Source organism: Oncorhynchus clarkii, chromosome 19 (genome assembly GCF_045791955.1).
Source record: "Oncorhynchus clarkii lewisi isolate Uvic-CL-2024 chromosome 19, UVic_Ocla_1.0, whole genome shotgun sequence".
Classification (NCBI taxonomy): domain Eukaryota; kingdom Metazoa; phylum Chordata; class Actinopteri; order Salmoniformes; family Salmonidae; genus Oncorhynchus; species Oncorhynchus clarkii.
Window position 1 is genome coordinate 27,779,160 of NC_092165.1, and position 25,011 is coordinate 27,804,170.

General features: G+C 45.0%; 1 protein-coding gene across 1 annotated transcript in view; it reads left to right on the forward strand.

Annotated features, from left to right (window-relative positions):
• Window positions 1–25,011, forward strand: part of LOC139374998 (cysteine-rich protein 2) — a 45,208-nt gene that overhangs the window by 11,533 nt on the left and 8,664 nt on the right. The window contains exon 2 of the mRNA XM_071116326.1: window positions 12,095–12,189. Within this exon, the coding sequence (XP_070972427.1) occupies window positions 12,095–12,189 (95 nt within the window). The remainder of the gene's footprint in view (window positions 1–12,094; window positions 12,190–25,011) is intronic.

Sequence of the window (25,011 nt, forward strand, 5' to 3'; positions counted from 1 at the left end):
CCAGAGTCACTTCTTCACTTCTTTAACCAGCACAACAGTTTTCAGCTGTGCTAACATAATTGCAAAAGGATTCTCTAATGATCAATTAGCCTTTTATAATGACACATTTGAATTAGCTAACACAACGTACCATTGGTACATAGGAGTGAGGGTTGCTGATACTGGGCCTCTGTACGCCTATGTAGATATTCCATTCAAAATCTGCCGTTTCCACCATTAATAATGTCTACACTGTATTTCTGATCAATTTGATGTTATTTTAATGGACCAAAAAATTGCTTTTCTTTCAAAAACAAGGACATTTTCTAAGTGAACCCAAACTTTTGAACGGTAGTGTATATTTTTTATATTAAGACATCCAATCTGAATGCAGTGAAGCCGCTCTAATTTGGTTTTGGTCTAGGGGCAGAAAATCATTCATTTACACCCCCCCCTACCCCTTTTATCTTCCTTAGCCAATTCAGCTGAACTCAACGCGTCTGAGAGACCCTTTTATTTAAGCACTTACTGTGCTCGCTCTGTGACTCTGTGAAGGTGATGTGAATTACAAATAGCATTTGGTTCCACAAGTAAACAGCGGCCAGACCACAGGTGCAAAGTAACCTGCATACAGTACAATAGGCATCCCAAATGGCACCCTATTCCCTAAATAGCACACTACTATTATCCAGAGCTTTATGGGCCCTGATCAAAAGTGGTGCACTATGTAGGAAACAGGGTGCCATTTGGGACACATGCTACATCATTAGTAATCATTAGCAGTAAGTCACACAGTCCTGTACTAGAGGCATTTCAGCCTAGTACTTCTCTGAGAGCTATGTTGACCTACATGTAGCCTAGACTCTCCAGTTCAGAACACAATGTCCTGGCTGGTTAGTGGTTGCAGATGAGTTGGAGCTGAGGGTGAGAGGCTGTGTCTTCCATATTTAACCCAACCCCTCGGAATCAAAGAGGAGTGGAGGGCTGTCTTAATCGACATCCACATTATCGGCGCCCGGAGAACAGCGGGTTAACTGCCTTGCTCAGGGGCAGAATGGCAGATTTTTACATTGTCAGCTCGTGGATACGATCCAGCAACCTATCAGTTACTGGTCCAACGCTCCTACCCGCCAGGCTACCTGCTGCCCCGAAAGGTGAACAAGGCAAGGCAGAGAGGCTATGAAAATGGTGCTTTCCTCTTGACCAGTACAGACTAGTGTTGCACGGTACCACAGTAATATCACGGTACCAAAACATCATGATACTTATGATACCAACATCTTCGAATACCGTAGTACCGTTTCATATGATACTACCACATTTTTCAGCCCTACAGATCGAAAGAACCCGCTGGCGCCTGTTAGAGAATGTTGATATACTCAGTTTGGTTTATACATTCAGTTGAATTGAAACAACAGCCACTAGTCTCTTGTATGCATGGGTCCACTTCACTATCTACTTCACTTCCATGCTCACATCACATGTGGCATCTGTAATCAGCCAGCCCCATCCCCTACCAGCCCACTCTCACAGTTTCTCTCTGTCCACGCAGCCTCTGTTTGTCAGAGAGGGAATATGGAGCACCGTTTCGCAACGGGCATGTTTACAGCTTTACAGCAAAGAAAACGGCTCGTCTCTAGTGGAAGCGGTAAAAACAATATGACCCATATTACCAGAGATGTCTTTTTTTACTTTCTATCGGGATTCGCACACATTTGATATAATTTCACAAACCATGTCGCGGGCCATTTTAAAATAATCCTGTGTCGCAAATGTTTGGTTTGATAACAAACAACGTTGTTCAGTCATGTCACCTAGCCAGCTAACAACCTGGTAATGTAACTTGACAGTAGGTTTAGGCTAATTTGATTGGCACAGGAAGAAAGGAAAAGAGTCTGCTACTCGTGAGATGTGCTTCAAAGGTAGGATTCATATAGGCCTAATGTAAGCCTAAACTGTATCACAAATCAATTTCTTTCTGGTGCTCCTTAAATTTTGTTTGTGGCCTAACGTATTAAATGTTGGGAGCAGTGTTTGTGGGAATCCCTACTGTTAACTAGTGTCCGGCGAAGGGGCGTACACGTCGGCTTGCCTGAAGACATTTTTTGGTGTGCACGAACAGCCAATAAAACCCTTGCCGAGGATCAAAACGAAAAACGTCACAAAATGTCATCATAATATATGCATCAACTGTTCTAAAATGTTGCGGATGGCAAGCATATTGATTTCTGTGTGTAAAAATTAGCACGGGACCGGAGTGATTTTTATTGGGATGGGACAGGAAACTTCCCGGGTTCTAGAACTGTTGCAGGATCAGGATATTTAGGGACAAAATTGGACAGACGGGAAGAATGAATTTTCACTCCCGTGTCAACCTGAATATGATCCTATGTAGTAGCAGCACATCACATAATTTTTAACAAACAAAACACGTAATTGAATCACAGACTTTCTGACTTTCTGTATTGCTAGCAGTGTAGCACTTACCCCACCTTGACCCACTAATGAAAGGTCATCCCCATCACCACCACCCTGATGTGGTAGTTAACAAGGTCAACACTGTTGATGATGTGTCAAGTCCTAAAGGACAGCTAGCCTGTTAAAAACAATGGTAACGTTTTACATTTAGGTATAGCCAGTGGGCAGTGTGAGTTCTGATGACAGATGAACAAAACATATTTTGCTTCTACTGCTGAGAAGCAGACAGAGGTCAGAAAGCGATTGATATGCCTGATACTGTACCTGTCCTGTCCTGTATAAGCAGCTTAGCTGTGCTTTGAGCTCCTGTGGTGAGCTAAGCTCTCCTCTTCAGTCTGTGGTTTCTTTGATCTCCTCTGTATAGTAAATATGGTCTTATCTTTTATCTGGCTGAAATATGTGAAATAACTCTTGTGACGCTATCCCTTACGCTCTGTTGGCAACCTGGTTTAACCCTAGGATGGAGGTGTGCTTGTGTTAACCCCCTGTTGGCAACCTGGTTTAACCCTAGGATGGAGGTGTGCTTGTGTTAACCCCCTGTTGGCAACCTGGTTTAACCCTAGGATGGAGGTGTGCTTGTGTTAACCCTTTGTTAGTAGCCTGGTTTAACCCTAGGATGGAGGTGTGCTTGTGTTAACCCCCTGTTGGCAGCCTGGTTTAACCCTAGGATGGAGGTGATGGAGGTGTGGTTGTGTTTAACCCCCTGTTGGCAGCCTGGTTTAACCCTAGGATGGAGGTGTGCTTGTGTTAACCCCTCCTATGTTACCTCATCCTTTTGACTTAGGACGACTACGTCTGGATGAGCCATTTTTGTTACAAAGCAAACCTACAGTTGACAATGTTCACAGTGTGGGTAAAACTTGACTGTAAGGGGCTGTAAGGTGCATGTGAGGCCACAGCAACTGTTCTATCATAGACACACATCATTCACAACCTTCTCTCCCAGGGAACATGGGAGTCATAAGGATGGATCTAATAGAATCAGCGTTGAGGAAAATTTGTTTCTGAAAACATGCCAAGCCCGATATGAGATTAGCCATGTGATAAACTATATCTCAAAGGATAAGTGCTGTTTCTACGCTGCTATCAGTGATACAGGTTTAGCAGAAAGTCGTCTCTGTGATTCGGTTACGTATTTTGTTTGTTCAAAATGATGTGATGTGCTGCTACTTAGGATCATGTTAGGCAGGGAAGCCATTAGGTCTACTGTGAGCGTTATTCTTTGGACAGTTAAGTTCTCTAGCCATAGTGGGGTCTCTGTCTGTCTCTGTGTCTGTGTTTCTGTGTGTGCGTGCGTGCGAGCAAGCCCAGGCGCTTATGGTCTGTGAAAACAGGGAGTGTAATTACGCCAGACATTAGCGGTGTGGGGAAATTATAAGAGGGAACTAGTAATTTAGCAAGGAGGTCTACAGGGGGAAGGCTTCTAATGGGCAAGTGTCCCAAACGGCTTAATTACAGCAGTTTAATTATCAACAACGAGCCAGAAGCACCCAAACACCATAACTCTCACACGTGACCCACACACAAACACAGCACACACACATTCAATGGTTTTTCTTTATTGTACTATTTTCTACATTGTAGAATAATAAACTAAATAACACATATCATGTAGTAACCAACAGCCCTGTCCTGTTGAAAAACAAATTATAGTTCCACTAAGCCCAAACCAGATGGGATGGCGTATCGCTGCAGAAGGGTGTGGTAGCCATGCTGGTTAAGTGTGCCTTGCATTTTTTTTTAAATTAGACAGTGTCACCAGCAAAGCACCATCACACCTCCTCCTCCATGCTTTACGCTGGGAAATACACATGCAGAGATCATCCGTGTCTCACAAAGACACGGCGGTCGGAACCAAAAATCTCAAATTTAGACTCGAGGCCAAAGGACACATTTCCACCGGTCTAATGTCCATTACTCGTGTATCTTGGCCCAAGCAAGTCTCTTCTTTTTATTGGTGTCCTTTAGTAGTGTTTTTTTTGCAGCAATTCAACCATGAATGCCTGATTTACGCAGTCTCCTTTGATCAGTTGATGTTGAGATGTGTCTGTTACTTAAACTTTGAAGCATTTATTTGGGCTGCGATTTCTGAGGCTGGTAACTCTAATGAACTTCTCATCTGCAGCAGAGGTAATTCTGGGTCTTCCATTCCTGTGGTGGTCCTCCATTCCTGTCCTCATGAGAGCCAGTTTCATCATAGCGCTTGATGGTTTTTGCGACTGCACTTGAAGAAACTTTCAAAATTCTTGACATTTTTTGTATTGACTGACCTTCATGTTTTAAAGTAATGATGGGCTGTCGTTTCTCTTTGCTTATTTGAGCTGTTCTTGCCATAATATGGACTTGGTCTTTTACCAAATAGGGCTATCCTCTGTATACACCCCATACCTTGTCACAACACAACTGATTAGCTAAAACGCATTAAGAAGGAAAGAAATTCCACAAATTAACTTTTAAGAAGGCACACCTGTTAATTGAAATGCATGTGGAGAGAAAGCCAAGAGTGTGCAAAGTTGTCATCAAGGCAAAGGGTGGCTATTTGAAGAATCTCAAATATAAAATATATTTTGATTGAACACTTTTTTTGGTTACTACATGATTCCATGTGTGTTATTTCATAGTGTTGATGTCTTCACTATTATTGTACAATGTAGAAAATAGTACAAAATAAAGAAACACCCTTGAATGAGTAGGTGTTCTAAAACTTTTGACTGTTAGTGTATGCAATACGCATGCTGCACCCACACATCTCTGTGGCTGTTAAACAAAGTCTGAGAAGTCATCACAGACAAATAATCACTAGACTACTCCGCCTTGGACAACACTGACACAACTACCAGCATGCAACAGTACTGCCACAGGAACGGAAAGGAATGTCCAGTGGGACAGTGTTGCTACCTCGTATATAGACCTCTTATCATACTATAACTGGATTAAAATTGTACTGAAATCCACTCAGAAGGAAGACAACATAATGACTTCTGCCCTCACATATCTGATAGCGTTTACCTCACAAAACTATTACCATTTAACGACTGGTTAGATAGAAGCGATCTATGAAGGATTGTATGAGTGTGTGTGTATGTGTTGCAATTTAGGTGTCATTTATGTAGGCCTACAGTAGCTGCCTTATATTGATAAAGCCTAACATAGGGCCCTTTACATGGTTTGCCTGATTCCATTTAGTTTTTTCTCAAATACTGTTTTCTCCATTTCATTTTTCCAGGTTCCCAATAACAAAATGATGATTTTCGCTCTCAAAATCACACTTTTTAAATATAAAAGCATGTTCTAAGTCCACAACAATGCTTAAACCACATCAGGAGACTTTTGAGGTCTGGGAAAAATAGAAGAAATGTGGCTTTTGAGGTGTAGTTAGGCTACCCTTTAATCCAAGTTCGCACCAGCAAGAGACAATGTTTTTGTGGCGCTCATGTGATTGCATAGTTTGCAAAGCAAATGGCCACTGAATTGATGCATATAATCATGATATCATTCTGCCAGGTAGGCACAGGCTACAGGCACAGGCTACAGGTTTGTAGTTCACATTTAATTGAGAAGGTTTTTGGGAAAGCTTTTCCATCTCTGCTAGCAGAAGGTTGTCATTAGCATCATCGCTAACGGCTGTACAAAGTGTAGACATGCGCCTGCATCACATACAACAAACAGAGACAGGTGCATTCCTGTGCCGTTTCTGGAAGTTTGCAGAAAACATGAATCACTGATGCATTTTGTTCATTTTTTATGATTAACTCGAGCAAATTAACGCGTTTTCTAATACGTTCAATACACTTAGTTGATGTCCTAAGTTCAATACATTTTTCAATATTGTTAAATTCCGTTTTAATGTCTGTATTCCGTGACTTTGTTCGGGTTCTCTACAACGTGGATTTTATAGGGTCCTACTAATATTCCTGTCAGAAGTTATTAACCTCTATAACATAGACTTCAATATACTTGTAATACAGTCAGATTTGGGGTAAAATCTATTTAAATTCAGTCAATTCCAGAAGTAAACTGACATTTCTATTTCAATTCAAATTTTCCTCATTAAAAAGCAATTGAATTGGAATTGACCCCAACCCTGAATACAGTATATAAATTGTGTTTTTCATTGAATGTAAAGTATTTACATGTGTACTGTAGGTTAAATATTTCAAAATTACGGTTGGTTGGTTGGTTGGACTAATTTCTACATTAGCTGTCATGTGGACCCATCTGTTCTTCAGCCCCTCAACACTGTAAGCCCCCCCTCTCTCCTCCATTTCCCTTTCCTGTCCCATCCCCCATCCATCCCTTCTCCTCTCCCCTATCCACTCCAGCTGAGTACACACAGGCATTTGTAGTCTACTCCGTTGTAACTATTGCAACGCTCCTTTGGTAATGGCATGTCCCATTAACCAACATGCACCTGACTCCTGAGGGCTGAGGGGCCTATAGGGGCAGTGATAACAGAGAGAGAGAGTTTGTTTGTGTGTGAGACAGAGACAAAGGGCACAAACATACAGCAAAACAAACAACCATCCTCCCACCTCCTCCCCTCTCCAGCAGCAGACAGGAAGGAACAACATTCAGCCTGTGTTCCCCCTCTGCATCCTCTCTCCATTCTGCTCTTTTTCAATTGAATACACACAACACCCCAAGGCCAAATGGCCTTTGCTGTGGTTAAGACAATGGCTATTCAACATTCACACAATTCTATGGCAAAGGTTGGCATTCTACATCTACATCCACTAACATCATTCACCGGACCCTGGCTTTGAATGTGGTTTGATTTGTGAGGTAACAGTTACATTCAACACTAGGGTCAAAGTCTCTCTCAGACACTTGGTTTCTTGTTGCACATACATTAGAACATATTTTCAGCATCCAGCTCTTTAAAATCTGAATTCCAAATCTAACCTAGGACCACAGCCATTATGGTGATACTGTAGGTGTCTATCTTTATTTAATGTTTTCTGATTGGCTGGGTGGACATGTGGTATATACAGCAGTTGGCTTCCACCCCTCTAATCTTCTCAGATCTACAGAAGTGGCTAGAGAGTAAAGGGTTGATTTGGTATTCAGCATTAGATGTGTCCCTCTGTGGGGTGTGATTGGTACAGCCTCTGGGACACATGTGTTTGGGTCAGCTCCTGCTCCCTCAGGCTGGCTGATGCAACACCAGTGAAACTATAGCCCAACTTCCCTTCAATTCCCTGGCTCTGGAGGTCGTCTGTCGCCTCAGTCAAGGCGAGGTTTCCTCTCTCGCTCTCTCCCGCTCTCTCTCTCCATCTGTCTTTATCCTTGTCAGCGTCCCTCCCTGAATTTAACAACCTTGTGAATTGGGCTTGCTGACGTAAATGTTCTCTCCAGGCTGCAGCCTGGAGAAAATTGGATAAGTTTTAATACTGGCATCCCGTCTGTCTGTATTAGTGTTGTCACGATACCAACATTTTACTAACAATACAATACCAGGTCAAGTATCACGGTGGGAAAAAAATCTGTGATCTGGTGTCCTGTTCCCCGGACACTTGTTCCCATTTTCTAAATGTACAGCTCATGTGCTACGGAAATGTCTGTCACTGAAATTCACACTTCTACTCAATACAACGCATTGAATTTAACGTCACACTGTTCAGTGTACAATAGAATACTGCATAGAATGGCTGATTTGTTCATATTTGCTAAGGCCTACCTGTAGCCGATGTGAGCAAGACCTTTAAACAGGTCAACATTCACAAGGCCGCAGGGCCAGACGGATTACCAGGAAGGTGTACTCAGAGCATGCGCGGACCAACTGGAAAGTGTCATCACTGACATTTTCAACCTGTCCCTGACCGAGTCTGTAATACCTACATGTTTCAGGCAGACCACCATAGTCCCTGTGCCCAAGAAAGCGAAGGTAACCGGCCTGAATGACTACCCACGTCGAATGACTACCCATGGCTACTCACGTCGGTAGCCATGAAGTGCTTTGAAAGCCTGGTCATGGCTCACATCAACACCATCATCCCGGAAACCCTAGACCCACTCCAATTCAAATACCGCCCCAACAGATCCATGGATGCTGCAATCTCAATCGCACTCCACACTGACCTTTCCCACCTGGACAAAAGGTACACCTATGTGAGAATGTTGTTCATTGACTACAGCTCAGCGTTAAACACCATAGTGCCCACAAAGCTCATCACTAAGCTAAGGACCCTGGGACTAAACACCTCCTTCAGCAACTGAATCCTAGACTTCCTGACGAGTCGCCCCCAAGTGGTAAGGTTAGGCAACAACACATCTGCCACGCTGATCCTCAACACCGGGGCCCCTCAGGGGTGCGTGCTTAATCCCCTCCTGTACTCCCTGTTCACCCACAACACCATTATTAAGTTTGCTGACGACACAACAGTGGTAGGCCTGACCACTGACAACTATGTGACAGCCTATAGGGAGGAGATCAGAGACAACAACTCCCTCAACGTGAGTATGACAAAGGAGCTGATTGTGTACTACAGGAAAAGGAGGGAAGAGCACACCCCCCATTCACATCGACAGGCTGTAGTGGAGCGTATCGAGAGTTTCAAGTTTCTTGGTGGCCACATCATCAAAAGACTATCATGGTCCAAACATACCAAAGACGCCTTTTTTCCCCTCAGGAGTCTGAAAAGATTTGGCATGGGTCCCGAGATCATCAAAAAGTTCTACAGATGCACCATCGTGAGCATCCAGACCTGTTGCATCACCGTCTGGTATGGCAACTGCTTGGCATCCGACTGTAAGGCGCTACAGAGGGTAGTGCGTACAGCTCAGTACATCACTGGGGCCTATGCTTCCTGCCATCCAGGACCTATATACTAAGCGGTGTCAGAAATTGTCAAAGACTCCAGTCACGCAAGTCATAGACTGTCCGCACGGCAAGCAGTACTGGAGCGCAAAGTCTAGATCTAAAAGGCTCCTTAAAGGCTTTTACCCCTAAGCCATAAGACTGCTGAACAGTTAATCAAATGGCCACCCGGACTACCCCCCCCCCCCTTATTTTCTTGTGTAATTTAATGTTTTTATTTTATTTTTTACTTATGCCAGGGGGAAATGTCTATTTATTTTGTAAATATTTTAATAAGGTATACTATATTAGGCCTACACAGTTTTTTTTGTATGAAATGCTCCACACATTACATATTTATAACCCCCCACCCCTTCCCCCCTCAAAAAAAGGTCATAACTATTCCTGTACTGCCCAATCCTGTAGACTGTCTATCCTGTCCTGTCCAGAACTTGACTATAGAACTTCACGGAATCCCGCAGGAATGAGAGTCAGCCGTTACTGGGTGTTATTATTCAGAGTTACAGTTGCATTCAAATATATTGTAGGGCCCTATAGTTTTTGCGAAAAACTAAACGCAATCAGGTGAAAAAAAGAACCGATTTTTATAGGGCCAAAATATTGGCACCCTTGCACTTTTCTTAAATAATTCCCTATTTCTTCTCAAATAAGTTCAAATTCAAAAAAAAATTGGTCCCCACACCTTATTGGATTTTTAACATTGCAGAACCAATTTAAATTTTGTTGACTTAAGTTTAAACAATTTTTTAGAAAATAAAGACATGGCATGGACAAAACTATTGGCACCCGGAGCTAGTACTTTTTTGCACAGCCTTTGGCCAAGATAACTTTAGACAAACTCTTCTTGTAGCCATCAATGTGCTTGCTGCATCTTTCTACTCGCTGGCCACTCCAGAACAGTCCAGTGTTTCTTCTTGAACCATTCCTAGGTGTTTTTTGATGTGTTTGGGATTGTTATCCTGCTGGAAGACCCACAACCTTAATTGGAGACCTGGTGTTTGGACACCTGGTTGAACATCAGACCCCAAAACACCTCATAATCTGCTGATTTCATGATGTCTTGCACACGTGCAAGGTCCCCAGTGCCAGAGGCAGCAAAGAAATGCCACAGAATTCAAAGAACATAACACCCTCACTACAATCAAACATGGGGGAGGTTGGATAATGCTGTGGGGTTGCTTTGCTGCCTCTGAAACTGGGGGGATTGAATGTGTGCAAGACATCATGAAATCAGCTGATTATCAAGGTGTTATGGAGTGCAATGTTCAACCCAGTGTCTCTTTTGAAAGTTATGGGTCTTCCAGCAAGACAACAACCCCAAACACATCAAAGCACCCTGGAATGGTTCAAGAAGAAACACTGGACTGTTCTGGAGTCGCCAGCGATGAGTCCAGATGTGAATCGCATCCAGAACCAATAGCAAGATCAGAATCATAATAATAAATAACGCCTTTTAGCAGACGCTTTATCCAAATTGACTGTCATGCATGCATTCAATTTATGTATGGGTGGCTTTACACGCGCCACTGTGGCTTTACACGCGCCATGCTCTACCAACTGAGCTACAAAGGACCAAAACAGTAGTTAGTGGAGGGTACCCCTCAAACATTGATGATTTTTTTTTTTTTTCAGTTTGATGCTGAAAAGTGGGCAAAATTCAAGCTCATTGGTGGCTCCAAGAAGCGATTGTTGGCAGTTATCTTCGCCAAAGGGTATGCAACCAAAAAAAAAAAGTATTTGTTTTCTGAATTAAAATTGGAAACTTAAACTTACAAGAATAAAATTGTTTCTACAATGTTGAAAATCCAATTACAGGTTCTGGAGAACCAAAGTATATATCATTGTTTTCTATTTATTTGAGAAGAAATAGAGAATGATTTAAGAAATGTGCAAGGGTGCCAATATTGTATGTTCTCTAGCCATAGTGGGAAAGGTTCACACTGTGTGTGTTTGTGCCTCCAGTCTCCCAGGCTGGATAATGGTATGCGTGTGTGTGGTATCGTATAGGGGGAGTGGTTAGCTGGAGGATAGACAGCCGGACCATCCCCCTACACTGCAACACACACACACACACACACACACACACACACACACACACACACACACACACTATAACTCACACACTCATAACCCAGACACCCCTTTTAACAACTTATCTCCTCTTACAATAATAACATCCATTTAAACTGAAGAGCTGTTTATTTGTTCAGTTTATCACCTAACCCTCATACAATGACAGAGGGCTGGCATACCCTTCTGTCCCTCTGCACGCACAACACGCACACACACAAACACACAATGACAGAGGACTGGCTGGCTGGCATTATAGCCTCTTCATGTCCCTCCTATCCCACTCATAAATTCTCTTTGGACACTGTCACTGTTTGGTCAGAAATCATTGATTTAGAGGCTAATCTGTGATTTGGGGGAATTTCCCCTGACCCCTGTAACTATTATCACTGGTGATATGTTCAGGTTAGGCTGTGTTATGTTGTGTTTGTGGGAGGTCCAACTGTAGTTACTGTCTACGTCCTCCTTTTGTTTTAGTGCAGTTGACAGTGAAACTGTCTTGGAGACAAAATGAACAGCCTCGTCGGAAGTCAGTCGCTGAGCTGAGGGGGATCTGAAACAATCCTTCTGAAACAATCCTGCTCACTCCAGGTGGAGAAGCGAGGGAGGGAAAATGAGGGAAAAAGGGAAAAAATTTCAGTGAAATGCCTCATTATTTAAGTGTATTTACACTCATGACTTCTTCTCGTCCTCTCTCGCTCGCTCTCTCTCTCACGCTCTATCTCCTCTCTCTCATCTCTCTCTCTCTAGCTGAGAAGGTGTCATCTCTGGGGAAGGACTGGCATAAGTTCTGTCTGAAGTGTGGCCGCTGTAACAAAACCCTGAACGCAGGGGGACATGCTGAGGTGAGCGATAATCAATGATGTCTATGGGTCTATAGGCTCACAGGCATAGGATCAATCCCTATAGGTCCACGAGGTATAACCTAATCGGGAAAACCAAGTTTTATATTGACTGATTGACACACACAGACACTCACTCACACACTCACTCACACTACATCCAGATACGGTTGAAGTCAGAGGTTTACGTACGCCTTAGCTAAATACATTTAAACTCAGTTTTTCACAATACCTGACATTTAATCCTAGTAATAATTCCCTGTTTTAGGTCAGGTAGGATCACCACTTTATTTTAAGAATGTGAAATGTCAGAATAATAGTAGAGAGAATGATTTATTTCAGCTTTTATTCAATTCACCACATTCCCAGTGGATCACAAGTTTACATACACTCAATTAGTATTTGGTAGCAGTGCCTTTAAATTGTTTAACTTGGGTCAAATGTTTCAGGTAGCCTTCCAGAAGCTTCCCACAATAGGTTGGGTGAATTTTGGCCCATTCCTCCTGACAGAGCTGGTGTAACTGAGTCAGGTTTGTAGACCTTGCTCGCACATGCTTTTTCAGTTCTGCCCACAAATTTTCTATAGGATTGAGGTCAGGTATTTGTGATGGCCACTCCAATACCTTGACTTTGTTGTCCTTAAGCCATATTGCCACAACTTTGGAAGTATGCTTGGAGTCATTGTCCATTTGGAAGACCCATTTGCAACCAAGCTTTAACTTCCTGACTGATGTCTTGAGATGTTGCTTAAATATGTCCACATAATTTTCCTGCCTCATGATGCCATCTATTTTGTGAAGTGCACCAGTCTCTCCTGCAGCAAAGCACCCCCACAACATGATGCTGCCACCCCCGTGATTCACAGTTGGGATGGTGTTCTTCGGCTTGCAAGCCCCCCCCCTTTTCCTCCAAACATAACGATGGTCATTATGGTCAAACAGTTCTATTTTTGTTTCATCAGACCAGAGGATATTTCTCCAAACAGTACTATTTTTGTTCCCATGTGCAGTTGCAAACCGTAGTCTGGCTTTTTTATGGCGGTTTTGGAGCAGTGGCTTCTACCTTGCTGTGTGGCCTTTCAGGTTATATCTACCACACGGAACCCCACTAATCCTACCGACTGAAACGCACAAGGTGGCTAATAACAGACCTCCATGCTATACTAGCTTGACAATATCTCTCTCATCATCACTCAATACCTAGGTTTACCTCCACTGTATTCACATCCTACCATACCTTTGTCTGTACATTATACCTTGAAGCTATTTTATCGCCCCCAGAAACCCCCTTTTACTCTCTGTTCCAGACGTTCTAGACGACCAATTCTTATTGCTTTTAGCCGTACCCTTATCCTACTCCTCCTCTGTTCCTCTGGCGATGTAGAGGTGAATCCAGGCCCTGCAGTGCCTAGCCTTGGTTTCATGCATGTTAACATTAGAAGCCTCCTCCCTAAGTTTGTTCTATTCACTGCTTTAGCACACTCTGCCAACCCAGATGTTCTAGCTGTGTCTGAATCCTGGCTTAGGAAGACCACCAAAAATTCTGAAATTTTCATCCCAAACTACAACATTTTCAGACAAGATAGAACTACCAAAGGGGGCGGTGTTGCAATCTACTACAAAGATAGCCTGCAGAGTTCTGTCCTACTATCCAGGTCTGTACCCAAACAATTTGAACTTCTACTTTTAAAAATCCACCTCTCTAAAAACAAGTCTCTCACCGTTGCCACCTGCTATAGACCACCCTCTGCCCCCAGCTGTGGTCTGGACACCATATGTGAACTGATTGCCCCCCCATCTATCTTCAGAGCTCGTGCTGCTAGGCGACCTAAACTGGAACATGCTTAACACCCCAGCCATCCTACAATCTAAGCTTGATGCCCTCAATCTCACACAAATTATCAATGAACCTACCAGGTACCTCCCCAAAGCCTTAAACACGGGCACCCTCATAGATATCATCCTAACCAACTTGCCCTCTAAATACACCTCTGCTGTCTTCAACCAAGATCTCAGCGATCACTGCCTCATTGCCTGCATCTGTAATGGGTCAGCGGTCAAACGACCTCCACTCATCACTGTCAAATGCTCCCTGAAACACTTCAGCGAGCAGGCCTTTCTAATCGACCTGGCCGGGATATCCTGGAAGGATATTGATCTCATCCCGTTAGTAGAGGATGCCTGGGTATTTTTTTTAAATGCCTTCCTAACCATCTTAAATAAGCATGCCCCATTCAAGAAATTTAGAACCAGGAACAGATATAGCCCTTGGTTCTGCCCAGACCTGACTGCCCTTAACCAACACAAAAACATCCTATGGCGTTCTGCATTAGCATCGAACAGCCCCCGTGATATGCAGCTGTTCAGGGAAGCTAGAAACCATTATACACAGGCAGTTAGAAAAGCCAAGGCTAGCTTTTTCAAGCAGAAATTTGCTTCCTGCAACACTAACTCAAAAAAGTTCTGGGACACTGCAAAGTCCATGGAGAATAAGAACACCTCCTCCCAGCTGCCCACCTCACTGAAGATAGGAAACACTGTCACCACCTCTTCAAACGGGGACACACTCTTGACCCAAACTGCTACAGACCTATATCTATCCTACCTTGCCTTTCTAAGGTCTTCGAAAGCCAAGTCAACAAACAGATTACCGACCATTTCGAATCTCACCATACCTTCTCTGCTATGCAATCTGGTTTCAGAGCTGGTCATGGGTGCACCTCAGCCACGCTCAAGGTCCTAAACGATATCTTAACTGCCATCGATAAGAAACATTACTGTGCAGCTGTATTCATTGATCTGGCCAAGGCGTTTGACTCTGTCAATCACCACATCCTCATCGGCAGACTCGACAGCCTTGGTTTCTCAAATGATTACCTCGCCTGGTTCACCAACTACTTCCCTGATAGAGTTCAGTGTGTCAAATCGGAGGGTCTGCTGTCCGGACCTCTGGCAGTCTCTATGGGGGTGCCACAGGGTTCAATTCTTGGACCGACTCTCTTCTCTGTATACATCAATGATGTCGCTCTTGCTGCTGGTGTGTCTCTGATCCACCTCTACGCAGACGACACCATTCTGTATACTTCTGGCCCTTCTTTGGACACTGTGTTAACAACCCTCTAGGCAAGCTTCAATGCCATACAACTCTCCTTCCGTGGCCTCCAATTGCTCTTAAATACAAGTAAAACTAAATGCATGCTCTTCAACCGATCGCTGCCTGAACCTGCCCGCCTGTCCAACATCACTACTCTGGACAGCTCTGACTTAGAATACGTGGACAACTACAAATACCTAGGTGTCTGGTTAGACTGTAAATTCTCCTTCCAGACCCACATCAAACATCTCCAATCCAAAGTTAAATCTAGAATTGGCTTCCTATTACGCAACAAAGCATCCTTCACTCATGCTGCCAAACATACCCTTGTAAAACTGACCATCCTACCAATCCTCGACTTCGGCGATGTCATTTACAAAATAGCCTCCAATACCCTACTCAACAATTTGGATGCAGTCTATCACAGTGCAATCCGTTTTGTCACCAAAGCCCCATATACTACCCACCATTGCGACCTGTACGCTCTCGTTGGCTGGCCCTCGCTTCATACTCGTCGCCAAACCCACTGGCTCCATGTCATCTACAAGACCCTGCTAGGTAAAGTCCCCCCTTATCTCAACTCGCTGGTCACCATAGCATCACCCACCTGCAGCACGCGCCCCAGCAGGTATATCTCTCTGGTCACCCCCAAAACCAATTCTTCCTTTGGCCGCCTCTTCTTCCAGTTCTCTGCTGCCAATGACTGGAACGAACTACAAAAATCTCTGAAACTGGAAACACTTATCTCCCTCACTAGCTTTAAGCACCAACTCTCAGAGCAGCTCACAGATTACTGCACCTGCACATAGCCCACCTATAATTTAGCCCAAACAACTACCTCTTTCCCTACTGTATTTATTTTATTTATTTATTTATTTTGCTCCTTTGCACCCCATTATTTGTATTTCTACTTTGCACATTCTTCCACTGCAAATCTACCATTCCAGTGTTTTACTTGCTATATTGTATTTACTTTGCCACCGTGGCCTTTTTTTTGCCTCTACCTCCCTTATCTCACCTCATTTGCTCACATCGTTATAGACTTGTTTATACTGTATTATTGACTGTATGTTTGTTTTACTCCATGTGTCGCTGTGTCGTTGTATGTGTCGAACTGCTTTGCTTTATCTTGGCCAGGTCGCAATTGTAAATGAGAACTTGTTCTCAACTTGCCTACCTGGTTAAATAAAGGTAAAAATAAAGGACTCGTTTTACTTTGGATATAGATACTTCTGTACCTGTTTCCTCCAGCATCTTTACAAGGTCCTTTGCTGTTGTTCTGGGATTGATTTGCACTTTTCGCATCAAAGTACGTTCATCTCTAGGAGACAGAATGCGTCTCCTTCCTGAGCGGTATAACGGCTGTGTGGTTCCATGGTGTTTATACTTGCGTACTATTGTTTGTACAGATGAACGTGGTACCTTCAGGCGTTTGGAAATTGCTCCCAAGGATGAACCAGACTTGTGGAGGTTTACAATTTTTTGGCTGATTTCTTTTGATTTTCCCATTATGTCAAGCAAAGAGGCACTGTGTTTGAAGGTAGGCCTTGAAATACATCCACAGGTACACCTCCAATTGACTCTAATTATGTTAATTAGCCTATCAGAAGCTTCTAAAGTCAACACATCATTTTCTGGAATTTTCCAAGCTGTTTAAAGGCACAGTCAACTTAGTGTATGTAAACATCTCACCCACTGGAATTGTGATGTGAAATAATCTGTCTGTAAACAATTGTTGGTAAAACTACTTGTCATGCATAGAGTAGATGTCCTAACCGACTTGCCAAACCTATTGTTTGTTACAAAGAAATTTGTGGAGTGGTTGAAAAACGAGTTTTAATGACTCCAACCTAAGTGTATGTGAACTTCCGACTTCAACTGTAGATGAGTAGCTCTCAAGACGGCATTACCATCACCGTTCTATAGGCCTAGAGCTTAGCCTACAGCTGTACTCTGTAGATGTGCTGCCTGTGTCCTTGCTGAAGGTTAGCTGTGACTTCATGACCTAGCCAGCCAGCCCATAGAAATACCAGTACAATATATTATAAAACTGTTCTATTTCATTCAATGAGTCAGCCGTTCTATTTTCACCATGTCTGTGTTTTATAATGAATACAATATATCACCGCCAGTCCTCTCATATCTCCTCCATACACTCTTAGTATGACTCAGTATGACTCAGCACTGGTCCCTGGGCCTGGATCAGAACAGAAAGGAAGGAGAGGTGTACATGCAGCCTTTTTCATGACCTAGCAATCAACCATTCTATTTCCACCTTGTCTGTACATGAAGACTGAATATCCCCTTCAGTCATCCCTCAAATAAACTCAGCAAAAAAAGAAACGCCCTCTCACTTCCAACTGCGTTTATTTTCAGCAAACTTAACATGTGTAAATATTTGTATGAACATAACAAGATTCAACAACTGAGACATAAACTGAACAAGTTCCACAGACATGTGACTAACAGAAATTTAATAATGTGTCCCTGAACAAAGGTGGGGGGTCAAAAGTAACAGTCAGTATCTGGTTGTGGCCACCATCTGCATTAAGTACTGCAGTGCATCTCCTCCTCATGGACTGCACCAGTTTTTCCAGTTCTTGCTGTGAGATGTTACCCAACTCTTCCACCAAGGCACCTGCAAGTTCCCAGACATTTCTAGGGGGAATGGCCCTAGCCATCACCCTCCGATCTAACTGGTCCCAGATGTGCTCAATGGGATTGAGATCCGGGCACTTCGCTGGCCATGGCAGAACACTGACATTCCTGTCTTGCAGGAAATCACGCACAGAACGAGCAGTATGGTTGGTGGTATTGTCATGCTGGAGGGTCATGTCAGGATGAGCCTGCAGGAAGGGTACCACATGAGGGAGGAGGATGTCTTCCCTGTAACGCACAGTGTTGAGATTGCCTGCAATGACAACCAGCTCAGTCTGATGCTGTGACACACTGCCCCAGACCATGACTGACCTTCCACCTCCAAATCGATCCCGCTCCAGAGTACAGGCCTCGGTGTAACGCTCATTCCTTCGACGATGAGCACGAATCCGACCATCACCCCTGGTGAGACAAAACCGCGGCTCGTCAGTGAAGAGCACTTTTTGCCAGTCCTGTCTGGTCCAGCGACGGTGGGTTTGTGCCCATAGGCAACGTTGTTGCCGGTGATGTCTGGTGAGAACCTGCCTTACATCAGGCCTACAAGCCCTCAGTCCAGCCTCTCTCACCCTATTGCGGACAGTCTGAGAACTAATGGAGGCAGTTGTTGTTGCCATCCTGTGCCTGTGTCACAGGTGTGATGTTCGGATGTACCAATCCTGTGCAGGTGTTGTTACACGTGGTCTGCCACTGCAAGGACGATCAGCTGTCCATCCTGTCTCCCTGTAGCGCTGTCTTAGGCGTCTCACAGTACGGACATTGCAATTTATTGCCCTGGCCACATCTGCAGTCCTCATGCCTCCTTGCAGCATGCCTATGGCACGTTCACGCAGATGAGCAGGGACCCTGGGCATCTTTCTCTTGGTGTTTTTCAGAGTCAGTAGAAAGGCCTCTTTAGTGTTCTACGTTTTCATAACTGTGACCATAATTGCCTACCGTCTGTAAGCTGTTAGTGTCTTAACGACCGTTCCACAGGTGCATGTTCATTTAATTGTTTATGGTTCATTGAACAAGCATGGGAAACGGTGTTTAAACCCTTTACAATGAAGATCTGTGAAGTCCTGAAAATAGAACGTTTCTTTTTTTGCTGAGTTTATAATGGCGCTGGAGGGGATGGGTGCCGTTTTATGGGCTCCTTAACAACTGTGCTATTTTGTTATTTTTTTCTCATGGTTTGTAGCTTATTTTTTACATAAAGTTGATGCTACCGTCTCTTATGACCGAAAAGAGCTTCTGGACATCAGAACAGCGATTACTGACCTCGAACTGGACGAAGATATGTTCTTTAATGAGTCCTACGCAAAGAATATACTGCTTTCCGGAGACCAAGCCCAAATCCCTGCCATTCACGTGAAGAAAAGGCGGAGATACAGAGGGAGAAGGTCGGTTCTATTGGCCAACGTGCAATCACTGGAAAACAAACTGGATGATCTATGATCGAGACTGGCCTACCAACGGGACATTAAACACTATGATATCTTGTGTTTCACTGAGTCGCGGCTGAATGACGGCACGGATAATATAGAGCTGGCTGGGTTTTCCGTGCATCGGCAGGACAGAGCAGCTATGTCTGGTAAGGCGAAGGGTATGGTGTGTGTCTATTTGTCAATAACTGCTGGTGTGCGATGTCTCATATAAAGTAAGTATTGCTCGCCTGAGGTAGAGTGCCTTATCATAAGCTGTACACCGCATTATTTACCAAGAGAGTTGTCATCTACAGTTGAAGTCGGAAGTTTACATACACCTTTGCCAAATACATTTAAACTCAGTTTTTCATGATTCCTGACATTCAATCCTAGTAAAAATTCCCTGTCTTAGGTCAGTTAGGATCACCACTTTATTTTAAGAATGTGAAATAATATAGAGAGAATGATTGCTTTATTTCAGCTTTAACTTCTTTCATCACATTCCCAGTGCCTTCTCACCGCCTGGTATGGCAACTGCTTGGCATCCGACTGTAAGGCAATACAGAGGGTAGTGTGTACGGCCCAATACATCACTGGAGCCAAGCTTCCTGCCATCCAGGACTTATATATACTAGGCAGTGTCAGAAGAAGGCCCAAAAAAATGTCAAAGGACTTCAGTCACCCAAGTCATAGACTGTTCTCTCTGCTACAGCACGGCAAGCGGTACCGGAGCACCAAGTCTAGGTCCAAAAGGCTCCTTAACAGCTTCTACCCTCAAGCCATAAGACTGTTGAACAATTAATCAAATGGCCACCTGGACTATTTACATTGACCCACCCCCCCCACCCCATTTGTTTTTACATAGCCGCTACTCATTGTTTATTACCTATGCATAGTCACTTTACCCCTACCTGTACAAATTATCTCAAATTACCCCCGCACATTGACTGGGTACCAGTACCCCCTGTATATAGCCTTGTTATTGTTATGTAATTTTATTGTGTTACTTTTTACTTAACACTTTCTTGAACTGCATTGTTGGTTAAGGGCTTGTAAGTAAGCATTTCACGGTAGTCGGCGTATGTGACAGATAACATTTGATTTGATATCGGTTATGTCAGTGTGAAACAGCCAGGAAGGAAAGAAGGATGTGAATTCTGCAGCTTTATATGACACAAAATCACACAAGCTATTCCCCACCCAGCTCAGACCAGACGCTAGCCAGTCGTCAGTAGATACTAGATGCAGTCCTAGCCTGGGTTGTTTCATCTCTCTCTCATCATTACATCATATAAATGTTCTTTCTCCATGTCCTCTCCACAATTTCCCTCCAGACCCCAGTAGATAAGCCTTGTCCCAGATCTGGTTGTACAATATACTGTAAATATATCTGGGACCACACAATAACCAAATCCAATACAGCACAAACAGATCTGGGACCAGGCTTTAACCAACTACAATACAGCACAAACAGATCTGGGACCAGGCTTTATCCAACTCCAATACAGCACAAACAGATCTGGGACCAGGCTTTATCCAACTCCAATACAGCACAAACAGATCTGGGACCAGGCTTTAACCAACTCCAATACAGCACAAACAGATCTGGGACCAGACTTTAACCAACTCCAATACAGCACAAACAGATCTGGGACCAGGCTTTAACCAACTCCAATACAGCACAAACAGACCTGGGACCAGGCTTTAACCAACTCCAATACAGCACAAACAGATCTGGGACCAGACTACTAGTAGATGTTGGCAATACTGGCCTGGGTTGTTGTTGTCCGCCCTCCACTCCATGGACAGGCAGCAGATCAGACACACATGATTAGATGTACTCTAGTCCATCCTCTCCATTGACAGCACATCCCAAATCCAACCAGCAGCCTTAGGCTAGGCTACATTGCCATGGTGAGTGCATGGCTGTGGTCGGAAAAGTCTGTACCCCATCATCATGGAACTGAAGGGATGGTTCAGAGATGGAGTGGGGGGGGTTAGTAGTGTACTATAAGAAAAAACAAGGAATGTAGTCCGTGTGCTGTGAGGAGATCCCAGGCACAGTATAGCAGAGGTCAGGGTCTCTATAAGCAGAGGACAGGGGAATAACGATGGGGGAGATGGCACCACTGCCCCCTGGGGCTCCATGGATGGCAGAGTCATAAGGTCATCAGCATACTTCCCATTCGAAACCGTAATAAACAGTTTGTGCATTTGTTATGACGACATATTGTAATGTTTTTGTTTGTTTTGGTCTTCTGTAAGTTTTTTTTCAGCTGTTCGTGCACACTGATACTTTTTTTCAAGGCAAGCTGAAGTTCAGAGCTGAAGTCTACACCCCTTCGTTGGTCATTGGTCAACAGTAGTGATTCTTGCCATTTGAGAGACGACTTGATTTCACGCACATTTTTTCACTTGGGAAATACTGCAATATCTTAAATTAATTCTGACTATTTTGTGGAATTGTATACTGGCTATGGCGCCTCAAGATGGACAAACAGGCTGTTGCATCTTTTTCTCTTTTTTTTAAGTGAAGGTCTTTTTTTTAAGGGAGTATGCGAGTTCGGCTAGCCACCAGCCAACTGAAGCATACAGAAAGAAGCCTTTAGCAAGCCTCCATAGTACACATTATGCATAACTCTGTTACTACACACAGAGAACCTTCCAAGATCATGTCTGTACTAATCCCCCTCACCATGGGTCCTGATACAGGTATACAGTTGATAATGGGCCTGGGTCTTACCACGCAAAGGCCAAGGGAGCAGGATGAGCGGTGGTGGTGTGTGTGTCTGTGTGTGTGTGTGTGTGTGTGTGTGTGTGTGTGTGTGTGTGTGTGTGTGTGTGTGTGTGTGTGTGTGTGTGTGTGTGTGTCTCACGAGGAAGGGGGCTGTATGAGATCAGATTCGGAGTCAGGGAAAGACTAGGGCTGTGACGGTCATGGATTTTGGATGGCGTTAGTTGGCCAGCCAAATGATTGCAGTCACCGTAATAACCGTTCGGATAGCGAAAAAAGAAACACGGTAATTTTCTCCTCTCCTCCACTCCTGACTGCATGTGCTGCCATAGAAATAGAATGAATAGAACTGGTGTCTCAATTCATGTCAATGATGGCATAATGGGCGGCCATTGCGATTCTACTAATAGGAGCAAAGCAGGAAGCAAAAGGAGGAAGTAAAAGCAGGAAGTGTACCCATGGTGGTTAGTTGATTCAACTCAACTGACATTACTTAAAATACATTCCATTGCATGAGGCGCATCAGTTAACATGGGGCCTTTTTTTAACTAGGCAAGTCAGTTAAGAACAAATTCTTATTTACAATGGCGGCCTACCCTGGCCAAACCCGGACGATGCTGGGCCAATTGTGCGCTGCCCTATGGGACTCCCAATCACGACCGGTTGTGATACAGCCTGGAATTGAACCAGGGTCCGTAGTTATGCCTCTAGCACTGAGATGCAGTGCTTTAGACCGCTGTGCCACTCGGGAGCCCTTATTCAGCACGGTCAATAATTTGATCAGCACTTTTATAAGCCATAAAGTGTGCATTCTCCCTATTTCCAGTCACACTTCAACCAGCACTGCAGCTGCAATTAATGAGTGTAGCAAAGTGTTTCCATAAGTTTGCGTTGTTATTATAAGCGGCTTGTCTTTTATAATATAGAGGAATATTTAACTTTCTCTGGTCATAGAAGTTGTCACGCCCTGGCCTTAGTTATCTTTGTTTTCTGTATTATTTTGGTTAGGTCAGGGTGTGACATGGGGGATTTATGTGTTTTTGTCTGGTCTACGGGTTTTGTATGTTTATGGGGTGTTTTCAGGTCTAGGTGATTATGTAAGTCTATGGTTGCCTAGTCTCTGATTGGGAGCCATATTTAGGCAGCCATGTTCTTTGGGTATTTTGTGGGTGGTTGTCTTCTGTCTTTGTGTCTATGCACCAGATAGGACTGTTTCGTTTTTTTTCCTATTTGTTGTTTTGTATTTTGTAGTGTTCACGTTTATTGTCCTTATTAAACATGTTGAACACTAAACACGCTGCATTTTGGTCCTCCTCTCCTTCAACGGAAGAAAACCGTTACAGAACCACCCACCACAATAGGGCCAAGCGGCGTGGTAACAGGCAGCAGCAGGAGAGGCAGCAGCAGCAGCAGTAGCAGGAGAGGCAGCACTATTTAGAGAAATGGACTTGAGAGGCGATCCTAGACGGGAAAGGACCCTGGGCACAGCCAGGAGATTATCGCCGCCCCAAAGAAGAGCTGGAGGCAGCGAAGGCGGAGAGGCGCTGGTATGAGGAGGCAGCACGGCGGCGCGGATGGAAGCCCGAGAGACAGCCCCAAAAATGTTGGGAGGGGCACAGGGAAAGTGTGGCAGAGTCAGGAGTCAGACCTGAGCCAACTCCCCCTGTTTACCATGAGGAGCCAAGGATGGAATCAGAGCAGTCGGCGAAGTTGTGGTGTGCGTCTGAGAGTGTGGAGGAGTTATTGGACAAATTGGAGGAGAGTGAATGGAGGGGAGATTATGAGACATTCGAGGAGTTGTTGATAAAATTGGAGGAGAGTGAAGAGAGAGAGCTGTCGGTTTGGCGCAGTATTACACGGCACTCGTCCTGAGGTGCACGCTAGCCGACTGGTTAACCTCCTGTGCACCTCCCTAGCCCTGCACGTCCTGTGCCAGCTCAGCACTACAGTGCTCCTAGCCGTGCTACCCGTGGCGGGCGTTGTACTGGTCAGGCACCGTGTTATGCGGTGGAACGCACGGTGTCCCCAGTACGCGTGCTTAGCTCGGTGCGCTACATCCCAGCTCCCCACATCTGCCGGCTAGGGTGAAGATCCAGCCAGGGTGGATGGTGCCAGCCCTGCTCTCAAGATCTCCAGTACGCCTTCACGGTCCCGTCCATCCAGTGCCACCTCCACGCACCAGCCCTCCGGTGGCAGCCCCCCGCACCAGGCTTTCTCTCCGCCCTTTGTCTACAGGTGCTCCCGCCTGTCCAGAGCTGCTAGAGTCTCCCGCATGTCCAGAGCTGCTAGAGTCTGCCGCCTGTCCAGAGCTGCTAGAGTCTGCCGCCTGTCCAGAGCTGCTAGAGTCTCCCGCCTGTCCAGAGCTGCTAGAGTCTCCCGCCTGTCCAGAGCTGCTAGAGTCTCCCGCCTGCCCTGGGCTGCTAGAGTCTCCCGCCTGCCCAGGGCTGCTAGAGTCTCCCGCCTGCCCAGGGCTGCTAGAGTCTCCCGCCTGCCCAGGGCTTCTAGAGTCTCCTGCCTGCCCAGGGCTGCTAGAGTCTCCCGCCTGCCCACGGCTGCTAGAGTCTCCCGCCTGCCCACGGCTGCTAGAGTCTCCCGCCTGCCCAGAGCTGCTAGAGTCTCCCGCCTGCCCAGAGCTGCTAGAGTCTCCCGCCTGTCCTGAGCCGCCAGTCTGCAAGGAGCCGCCAGAGCAGGCAGTCTGCAAGGAGCCGCCAGAGCCGCCAGTCTGCAAGGAGCCGCCAGTCTGCAAGGAGCCGCCAGTCTGCAAGGAGCCCCCAGTCAGCCAGGAGCCGCCAGAGCTGCTAGTCTGAAAGGAGCCGCCAGTCTGCAAGGAGCCGCCAGTCTGCAAGGAGCCGCCAGAGCCACCAGTCTGCAGGGAGCCGCCAGTCTGCAAGGAGCCGCCAGTCAGCCAGGATCTGCCAGATCCGTCAGTCAGCCAGG